Here is a 9,460-nt window from a genome sequence, read left to right on the forward strand (position 1 = left end):
TGGGTATGCTATTGCTGCTTGAGCACCAGCTAGGGCAGCTTCTGCTTCTGTGTTAAAGACCTCTTTCCCATGTCCGTATAAGAGTGAGGAGCAGAGGAACTGATGGTGTGCTTGAATTCCAATATAGCTACCCCCTGCACGTCCATCTATCAGCCTAGATCCATCTGAAAAGATTACAATATCTAAGCTAGGGATGGTGCGTTGAAAAGCCATGAAATCAGCCACTGCCTATTCCTTAGTGCGTTCCATGGGAGCTCCTATTCAGGCTAGGGCACTCTTACGTGACTTATGAGGGTACCAGGGAGCATGTTATAGAGGGTTTATTTGTTCAGAGTTAGGGAGCGCCAGCACTCGGCAGGCAAATCGACTGGTTTGTCAGCCGTCTCTGGCTATCTGTTCTGCGCGTCTTCAGAGTGGGTGGTATAGATCAAGACGCCATAGGCGGACCGATGTTTGAAGGGCTATTTGATCTAGTTCAATTTCTGACAGAGAGAATCCAGACTCTCGGTATAGAACAGATATTGGGGTTATGCGGAAAACTGGAAGGACTGCTCTTGCGCCTGCTAGTATTACTTTGGTTAGTTTCTCAAGATGTTCTCTAACTCAATTTGAAATTTAGGAAGGCTCAGGGCGAGTACGTCCTGGCCACCAGGTTTCTACGCTATAGTATGCTTTATAGAGTACATAGGCTGATACAGCCTGCTGTAGTAAATAAGGTTTGACTCTATGGATAGTATTCCCTAGAGAGCGAAGGGCATTAGCCACAGTGAGGGCTTTAGATACTGTTTCACTAACATACCATTTAAATGTTAGCTTTTTGTCAAAGAGAATTCCTAGCCAACGTAGATATAGCCGTTTAGTATTTTCTGAGATTATGATAGATCCAGCTTTTACTGAAGGTGTGCAGGTTGGGTCCTGGTCTGCTTTATGTCAGGAGAAGTGAAGAAGCTTGTATTTATCTGGTGCAAATGTAATGTTCTCTGCAGCGCCCCAGTTTAGGGCTTCTTGTAGTGAGTCTGATAATGCTTTGCAGTTAGTAGCAAGAGATGTTGAGATTGCCAGGTTAGCTGCGTTGTCTGCGTAACCAAATCTGTTCCTTGGGTTTTCTAGACGGAATAGGGGCGCTATGTAGAGCATGAAAAGAATGCCAGATACTGGGGATCCTTGTGGAAGACCGCAGGCAATGTCTGTTGAGGGGCCAATCTCTCTATTGAGTCAGATCTGGACTGATCGCCCAGTAGCAAAGGAGGCAATCCAGAGAACAAGATTAGTGGGCCAGCCCTGCTCACATAATCTGCGGATGAGTCTACCGGGAAGCACGGCATTAAAAGCGCCCTTAACATCTAGGGTAAGGAGTGAGGTAGTCATGCCTTGATTTAGTGCTTGTTCAACATCATGTGTTAGGCATGTAGTTAGATCATTTGCAGATCTTAGTGGGAGAGCCCTAAACTGTTGCCTTGCTAATACTTTGTAGTGTATAGAGATCCATGCCATATTCCATGCCATCAAGCGCTCAAGTCCTTCGCCAAGAACTGATAGGAGAGCGATTGGTCTATATAATCTAGGTGAGGACCAATCAGTCTTTTTTGATTTCTAGATAATTGCTAAGATTGCATGTCAAAAGCATTTCGGGTGATAACCAATCTTTAGACACCCTTAATATAACATTAGTACCTTGTCCTTGATCAGAGGCCATGCCACTTTGAGTATGCAGGTTGGGATTTTGTCTGAGCTAGGGGCTGTGTTTCCTGCCTGAAGTACTGACTCCTCCACCTGTGCCATTGTTATATCTAGGAAGTAGAGACTAGTGGTAGGGACTGCTGGGGAGTCCAGCGGTATGTCTCTTGCCTCAGCCGAGTTTTGGAGAAGATTACGGACTAGTACGTCTCGTTTCTCATGTATAGTAACTGCTGGGAAGCTATTGGGTCTCAGTGGATCCTTCAGTGGAGGGCTTCGGAAGGTGCCTATAGACTTATGCTATTTACTCATATCAAAGACATCCTTCATTTGTGTTGCCATAGAGAGCTTATCTTGCCAAAATTGTCGTTAAGACCATCTTGTTATCCTGCGGAAGTCTGTCTTTGAGTAGAGGCCTAAGTGATAATTGTGTAAAGCTTTCTTGCAGTCTTTATTCCACCATGGTTGTTCTATGCCTTGTGTTATGGTCCTCTTAGCAGAGCCTCTATATGCTCCTTGAATTGCAGATGTCAGTTTTTCAGCAAGGGCATCAAGATCTTCTTCTGTTACGGCTGAGCTCTCGGTGCTAGCGAGATTAGAGGCGAGGAGCGAGAGGAAGGAGGTGTGGTCTAGTGTGTCAAATCTCAGTTTCTGGGCTGTTTCCTTGTATCTCTGATCCCATGGAACAGTGGTGATTAGTGGTTGATGATCTGAGGTTGCATCTAAGTGGCTCGCTATGCTAGCTTTGGCTCCTGCGAGTGCCAGAGGGCTTGAGGCGAAACTGAGGTCTAACACGTTACCCCTTTCATGTGTGGGACAGTCTATGTCAGAAATGAGTACTAGACCCTGGAGATCCAGCCAGTTGATAAACAGCTCTGCAAAAGTTGTAGGGCTATGTTGTAGCGAGGGTTGCCATCTGTTGTGTAGTAGGTTGAGATTGCCTGCAAGTATCGTTGTTTGAGGGAAATACACCTCTGGTAGGGTTGTGAGAGCTTTCGCAGCTTCACCTACTCTGCTGCAGCCTGCTGGGGCATTATAGATATTAACTATCAGAGCAGACTTTCCTGTGGGCGAAAAAATCTGAAGGAACAGGAGATCCGAGGCTTCTTTAGTGTTAGTTGTAAAGGGGCGTAGCTAGGAGGTCTGGATGCCTTTCTTCTTTTGGACATAGGTGAGGACTCGTGGTTGGCCACTTATTGCCCAGCTATCAGTTAGGGAGAAGCATTCATATGATGGATGTTTTTTAGTGATCTGTTGGCTGAGGTCTTTGAATGTATATAGTTCTTAGATTAGGATAATATCAATGTCGCTAGTGTATGTCAATGTGAGGGCTATTTCATGTGCGTCTGGCGCGTGCCCTACATTTAACTATAGGATTTTGAGAGGCGCCTTTTGAGTTAGATAGTGATAGATTATAGCTCCTGTTCAAGAAGAGAGGCGAACTGGTTTTATGGTTAAGGGGTTATAAAATGGACTGCACGAGCTGTAATGGGAGGATCTTCAGTTGGGGCGCGAGGTGGGGGGGTTACTGAACGGAAAGGAGAGATAATCTCATGGATTAAAGGCTATAATGGCATCTCATCTAATACCATAGGTGTTTCTTGTGTGTCTATGGAGAGCTGAGAGCTACATCCTTCTTCAGTTCAAGCTTTTGCAAGGTTTATGGCGCAGGATTTGCGGATCTCTGTTTGTTGAGCTTTAGTATGTTTAGTATTGCCTTTGGGGCGTAGAAGGTATTCAGTGAAATCAGCTAGATATGGTCTATAGCAGTGTATGCATCTAGGAGGGCATTGATGAGGCTCTGGGGCTATGCAGCAGTTGACATGGCCCTCTTCAGTATACTCTGAGGAGCCGTATAGTCGGTATTGAGAGGGGCGTGCACAGGATTGTGCATTATACCATTTCTAGTATCGTGTGCATTGAATAACTGTTGTTTTCTTAGAGAGGTGATGAGCATTGATGATAGTGCCAAAAAGATGTAGCTGGATAGGCAGTAGTAATTTCGTGCCTTCTGGGAAGTTGACAAACCAGCTTGAGGAGAGAGTATCAGGGTTGGCAGCGCTCATAGTAGTCTTACTAATAGATATAGGCTTGAGCCCTGTAGTTTCGCTAATTTCCAAGGATAGTAGTGTAGGATTGACAGGGATTAGAGAGTATTAACCATCCAAGATTTGGCCAATTTTCCTTGGCACGTTGGTGACTCGGTACGAGACCCATCGGGAGCTGCGTTCTATCTGGCAGTTAACAAAGAATGCAGAGATAGTCTCTTTTTGGGCCTCAAGAGCTAGGAGGGCTTCTAGAGATGAGGGGCATAGTGCAAAGCCAGTCTTTGTAGCTTAGACTTCTTTTAGTGCTGCACTATTTAAGTTTAGTTAAGATCGTAGGCTAGAGTAGATAGCATAGGCTTCCATTTTTCTGGCTGCATGGTCAGCTAGGAGGCGTACGAAGAGCCAGATGTCAGGAAGGGGTTGTTTCACCAGAGGCATAGGCTTTTTGATGGAGGCTTTAGAGTGAGTGATGGGAGTTGATTTGACCGGGGCATATTAGGTAATAGTCGCATAAGTTGACTGGTTAAGACCTGAGGGGGGACGTGAGGGAGGGGGTGAAGGGGGTAAGGGATTTGGGATGGGAGAAGAGGAAGGGGAGGGAGACTAGGCAGGTAGAATGGAGGTCATCAAGATACCGCTGATATAAGCGTTGAAATGTTGTTGAGCTACCAAGGCGAGGTCATCGCTTAGAGCGGTGAGTGCTCTCAGTAGGTGAGGAGCAAGGCCGGTGGTTTGGCTGCGGTATTTATCAAGGAATACAGCTATGGGGCTGAAGATCTTCTGTCCTTCAGAAGCTCTTGTTGTGGCTGCAGACATGGATTCCAGAAGGGCTGTCTGTAGAGGGCCATCTGTACCAGGGCCTTTACGCGCCATGGTGTTGCCGGGCGCGTTGAGACGCGTCAAAGGCTGCACTCCTGGGAGCTAGGTGGTAGAGAGGGTTGAGGATTTTGAGCCTCCGACTGTTTGATATAAATAATTATAAGGAAGTCGCCTATCAACTCGAAAAATTAGTGTGACCAGTGTGACGGTCAGTAATTAAGTGTGTGTGTGTGTGTATATATTTAACGGCCATGGTTCGTGACTTGCACGCTTCCCACCGATCCCTACTGGGACATAGGCCGCCGAGGGTTAAGCCTCGGGCTTCAGGTCCTATCAGATTTATATACAGATAAGAGACTCTTTGGCGCATTTCCATAGCTGCCGTGGTCTTAAAGGGAGATCCACTTCCTAGTGGGTTTTGGGTATTTGCCAGCTGCAATGGTCCACCTACGCTTCATGACCTATCATTCTACCACTATCATACTTAAGCAGTGAGTTTGAAAAGAAAAAGGGAAGAAGGAAAGAAGGAAAGAAAGAAAGAAAGAACAAAGGAAAAGAGAGATATAAGGGGGAAGTAGGGCTGACTTAGCTAGGTGCTAAGGAGAGGTTGGCGAGGACAGATATCCTCAAAGAAACGGGTCTCTGCTAGCCATGAGGCTAGTTTTCGTGTTCCTTTCGCAGTACCTAAAAGAAAAGAGATAACTTTAGAAGGGGGTCCAGGTGGACGAGGAGCTTGTCTCTTAGCTATATGGCAGAAGAAGAAATATAGAGGTGCTTTTCATGCTCTACACCGACAGAGAAGATAAGCATCATCATGATTAAAGTGTTCATGGTAGTCTGCAAAGTCTCCATGACCAGTACGGGCCACAATAATACGGCCAAGGTCAAGTCGGTTGAGTTGAAGCTCCCTAGGGCGCTTAGGAGAAGTAGTTATTTCTAGATCTTGATAACTCTGTGGTGCCACCTTCTGCCATTGTGACTGAGCAGCGGATAGGGATTGAGTCTTGGCGTGTCTCTTTAGCGAGGCGTATGAGGATTTCTGAGGAGCAGGAGGGGTTGAGGCAGCTCCCTCTTTGGCAGCAAGATCAGCCGCTTCGTTCTCAGGGATTTTAGCGTGTCCAGGGACCCATCGGATTTGGATTGATCCACTTTTGGTGTGTGGAAGCCTTTCGCGTAGTGGCCAGGCGGCTGCAAGGGTGCGGAAGGATTCAAAGACCTCTTGGGAGGATCCTGTAGAGGGGGATAGGAGGCGCGTGGCAACTTCCAGGTTGTCAAGGCAGATCCATAGGTTGGTAGCAAATTGAGCTGTTGGGTATGTTATTGCTGCTTGAGCACCAGCTAGGGCAGCTTCTGCTTCTGTGTCAAAGACCTCTTTCCCATGTCCGTATAAGAGTGAGGAGCGGAGGAACTGATGGTGTGCTTGAAATCCAATATAGCCACCCCCTGCACGTCCGTCTATCAGCCTAGATCTATCTGAAAAGATTACAATATCCAAGCTAGGGATGGTGCGTTGAAAAGCCGTGAAATCAGCCGCTGCCTGTTCCTTAGTGCGTCCCATAGGAGCTCCTATTCGGGCTAGGGCACTCTTGCGTGACTCACGAGGGTACTAGGGAGCATGTTGTAGAGGGTTTATTTATTCAGAGTTGGGGAGCGCCAGCACTTGGCGGGCAAATCGACTGGTTTGTCAGCCGTCTCTAGCTATCTGTTCTGCGCGTCTTCGGAGTGGGTGGTATGGATCAAGACGCCATAGGCGGACAGATGTTTGGAGGGCTATTTGATCTAGTTCAATTTCTAGCGGAGAGAATCCAGACTCTCGGTATAGAACAGATATTGGGGTTGTGCGGAAAACTGGAAGGACTGCTCTTGCGCCTGCTAGTATTACTTTGGTTAGTTTCTCAAGATGTTCTCCAACTCGATTTGAGATTTAGAAAGATCCAGGGCGAGTACATCCTGGCCACCAGGTTTCTACGCCATAGTATACTTTATGGAGTACACAGGCTGATACAGCCTGCTGTAGTAAATGAGGTTTGACTCCACAGATAGTATTCCCTAGAGAGCGAAGGGCATTAGCCACAGTGAGGGCTTTAGATGCTGTTTCACTAACATGCTATTTAAACGTTAGCTTTTTGTTAAAGAGGATTCCTAGCCAGCGTAGATATAGCCGTTTAGTATTTTCTGAGATTATAATAGATCCAGCTTTTACTGAAGGTGTGCAGGTTAGGTCCTGGTCTGCTTTATGTCGGGAGAAGTGAAGAAGCTCGTATTTATCTGGTGCAAATGTAATGCCCTCTGCAGCGCCCCAGTTTAGAGCTTCTTGTAGTGAGTCTGATAATGCTTCGCAGTTAGTAGCAAGAGATGTTGAGATTGCCAGGTTAGCTGCGTCATCTGCGTAACCAAATCTGTTCCTTGGGTTTCCTAGACAGAATAGGGGCGCTATGTAGAGCATGAAAAGAATGCCAGATACTGGGGATCCTTGTGGGAGACCGCAGGCAATGTCTATTGAGGGGCCAATCTCTCCATCAAGTCGGATCTGGACTGATCGCCCAGTAGCAAAGGAGGCAATCCAGAGAACAAGATTAGTGGGCCAGCCCTGCTCACGTAATCTGCGGATGAGTCTGCTGGGAAGCACGGCATCAAAAGCGCCTTTGACATCTAGGGTAAGGAGTGAGGCAGTCATGCCTTGATTTAGTGCTTGTTCAACATCATGTGTTAGGCATGTGGTTAGATCATTTGCAGATCTTAGTGGGAGAGCCCCAAACTGTTGCCTTGCTAATACTTTGTAGTGTATAGAGATCTATGCCATATTCCGTGCCACCAAGCGCTCCAGTCCTTTGCCAAGTACTGATAGGAGAGCGATTGGTCTATATGATCTAGGTGAAGACCAATCAGTCTTTTTTAGTTTCTGGATAATTGCTAAGATTGCATGTCGAAAGCATTTTGGGTGATAACCAATCTTTAGGCATCCTTGGTATAACATTAGTACCTTGTCCTTAATCAGAGGCCATGCCACTTTGAGTATGCAGGTTGGGATTTTGTCTGAGCTAGGGGCTGTGTTTCCTGCCTGAAGTACTGACTCCTCCACCTGTACCATTGTTATATCTGGGAAATAGAGACTAGTGGTGGGGACTGCTGGGGAGTCCAGCAGTATGTCTCCTGCCTCAGCCAAGTTTTGGAGAAGATTACGGACTAGTACGTCTCGTTTCTCATGTATAGTAGCTGCTGGGAAGCTGTTAGGTCTCAGTGGATCCTTCAGTGGAGGGCTTCGGAAGGTGCCTGTGGACTTATGCCATTTGCTCATATTGAAGACATCCTTCATTTGTGTTACCGTAGAGAGCTTATCTCGCCAAAATTGTCGTTGAGACCATCTAGTTATCCTGCAGAAGTCTATCTTTGAGCAGAGGCCTAAGCGGTAATTGTGTAAAGCTTTCTTGTAGTCTTCATTCCACCATGGTTATTCTATGCCTTGTGTCATGGTCCTCTTAGCAGAGCCTCTATATGCTCCTTGAATTGCAGATGTCAGTTTTTCAGCAAGGGCATCAAGATCTTCTTCTGTTGCGGCTGAGCTCTCGGTGCCAGCAAGATTAGAGGCGAGGAGCGAGAGGAAGGAGGTGTGGTCTAGTGTGTCAAATCTCAGTTTCTGAGCTGTTTCCTTGTATCTCTGATCCCATGGTACAGTGGTGATTAGTGGTTGATGATCTGAGGTTGCATCTAAGTGGCTCGCTATGCTAGTTTTAGCTCCCGCGAGTGCCAGAGGGCTTGAGGCGAAACTGAGGTCTAACACGTTGCCCCTTTCATGTGTGGGACAGTCTATGTCAGAGATAAGTACTAGACCCTGGAGGTCCAGCCAGTTAATGAATGGCTCTGCAGAAGTGTGGGGCTGCGATGTAGCGAGGGCTGCCACCTGTTGTGTAGTAGTTGAGATCGCCTGCGAGTATCGTTGCTTGAGGAAATATGCCTCTGGCAGGGTTGCAAGAGCTTTCGCGGCTCGCCTGCTCTGATGGAGCCTGCTGGGGCATTATAGATGTTAACTATTAGAGCGGACTTTCCTGTGGGCGAAAAAATCTGTAGGAATAGGAGATCCGAGGCCTCTTTGGTGTCAGTTATGAAGGGGCGCAGCTGGGAGGTCCGAATGCCCTTCTTCTTTCAAACATAGGTGAGAACTCGTGGTCGGCCACTTATCGCCCAACTGTCAGTTGGGGAGAAGCATTCATATGATAGGTGTTTTTTTGTGATCTGTCGGCTAAGATCTTTAAATATATATAGTTCTTGGATTAGGATAATATCAATGTCGCTTGTGTATGCCAATGTGAGAGCTATTTTATGTGCATCTGGCGCGTGCCCTACATTTAACTGTAGGATTTTAAGAGGCGCCTTTTGAGTTAGATAGTGATAGATCATAGTTCCCGTTCGAGAAGAGAGGCGAACCGATTTTGTGATTGAGGGGTAGTAAAGCGGACTGCGCGAGCTATAATTGGGGGATCTTCTGTTGGGGCGCGAGGTGGAGAGGTTACTGAACGGAAAGGAGAGATAATCTCATGGGTTGGAGGCTGAGTTGGCATCTCGTCTAGTGCCATAGGTGTTTCTTGTGTGCCAATGGAGAGCTGAGTGCTACATCCTCCTTCAGTTCGAGCTTTTGCAAGGTTAATAGCACAGGATTTCTGGATCTCTGCTTGTTGAGCTTTAGTATGTTTAGAGTTGCCTTTAGGGCGCAGGAGGCATTCTGGGAAATCAGCAGGATGTGGTCCATGGCAGTGTATGCATCTGGGAGGGCACTGATAAGGCTCCAGGGCTGTGCAGCGGTTAACATGTCCCTGTTCAGTATGCTCTGAGGAGCCGCAGAGCCGGCATTGAGAGGGGCGGGCACAGGATCGTGCATTATGCCATTTCCAGCATCGTGTGCATTGGATAACTGTTGT

The 9,460-nt window shown here is 47.0% G+C and overlaps 7 protein-coding genes across 7 annotated transcripts in view, besides 4 other annotated features; all 7 read right to left on the minus strand.

Annotated features, from left to right (window-relative positions):
- Positions 1-2,976: part of a mobile genetic element that runs on past the window's edge.
- On the minus strand, positions 1,216-2,846 carry TSTA_111510 (reverse transcriptase, putative; the record flags this gene model as incomplete). Its single annotated transcript, XM_002481262.1, has 6 exons — positions 1,216-1,593; positions 1,675-1,964; positions 1,986-2,025; positions 2,054-2,093; positions 2,138-2,699; positions 2,738-2,846. 6 exons carry the CDS (start codon positions 2,844-2,846, stop codon positions 1,216-1,218), a joined length of 1,419 nt encoding a protein of 472 aa, XP_002481307.1.
- An 857-nt stretch (positions 2,977-3,833) lies between the features above and the next one.
- Positions 3,834-4,598, minus strand: TSTA_111520 (uncharacterized protein; the record flags this gene model as incomplete). Its single annotated transcript, XM_002481263.1, has 2 exons — positions 3,834-4,012; positions 4,361-4,598. The coding sequence occupies 2 exons, from the start codon at positions 4,596-4,598 to the stop codon at positions 3,834-3,836; spliced, it is 417 nt and encodes a 138-aa protein (XP_002481308.1).
- Positions 4,258-4,328: a sequence feature (G-rich).
- Positions 4,599-5,045: 447 nt separating the features above from the next.
- Positions 5,046-5,099: a sequence feature (GA-rich).
- Positions 5,100-5,268: 169 nt separating this feature from the next.
- Positions 5,269-8,397: a mobile genetic element.
- TSTA_111530 (uncharacterized protein) lies at positions 5,323-6,161 on the minus strand (the record flags this gene model as incomplete). The annotated part of the gene is made up of 2 exons (XM_002481264.1): positions 5,323-6,081; positions 6,144-6,161. 2 exons carry the CDS (start codon positions 6,159-6,161, stop codon positions 5,323-5,325), a joined length of 777 nt encoding a protein of 258 aa, XP_002481309.1.
- Positions 6,469-7,221, minus strand: TSTA_111540 (reverse transcriptase, putative; the record flags this gene model as incomplete). Its single annotated transcript, XM_002481265.1, has 2 exons — positions 6,469-6,651; positions 6,748-7,221. The coding sequence occupies 2 exons, from the start codon at positions 7,219-7,221 to the stop codon at positions 6,469-6,471; spliced, it is 657 nt and encodes a 218-aa protein (XP_002481310.1).
- TSTA_111550 (uncharacterized protein) lies at positions 7,304-7,842 on the minus strand (the record flags this gene model as incomplete). The annotated part of the gene is made up of 2 exons (XM_002481266.1): positions 7,304-7,405; positions 7,528-7,842. Coding segments are annotated over 2 exons (417 nt in total), but the record flags the coding sequence as incomplete, so codon positions are not given.
- On the minus strand, positions 7,996-8,438 carry TSTA_111560 (uncharacterized protein; the record flags this gene model as incomplete). Its single annotated transcript, XM_002481267.1, has 1 exon — positions 7,996-8,438. A coding segment is annotated over one exon (443 nt), but the record flags the coding sequence as incomplete, so codon positions are not given.
- Positions 8,439-8,938: 500 nt separating this feature from the next.
- Positions 8,939-9,460, minus strand: part of TSTA_111570 (uncharacterized protein) — a gene marked incomplete at both ends in the record, with an annotated part of 1,316 nt that continues 794 nt past the window's right edge. The window contains 2 exons of the mRNA XM_002481268.1: positions 8,939-9,145; positions 9,196-9,460. The exon at positions 9,196-9,460 is cut by the window's right edge and continues 5 nt beyond it. Of these exons, the coding sequence (XP_002481313.1) occupies positions 8,939-9,145; positions 9,196-9,460 (472 nt within the window). The remainder of the gene's footprint in view (positions 9,146-9,195) is intronic.

This window comes from Talaromyces stipitatus, genomic scaffold (genome assembly GCF_000003125.1).
Source record: "Talaromyces stipitatus ATCC 10500 scf_1105507295555 genomic scaffold, whole genome shotgun sequence".
Taxonomy (NCBI): domain Eukaryota; kingdom Fungi; phylum Ascomycota; class Eurotiomycetes; order Eurotiales; family Trichocomaceae; genus Talaromyces; species Talaromyces stipitatus.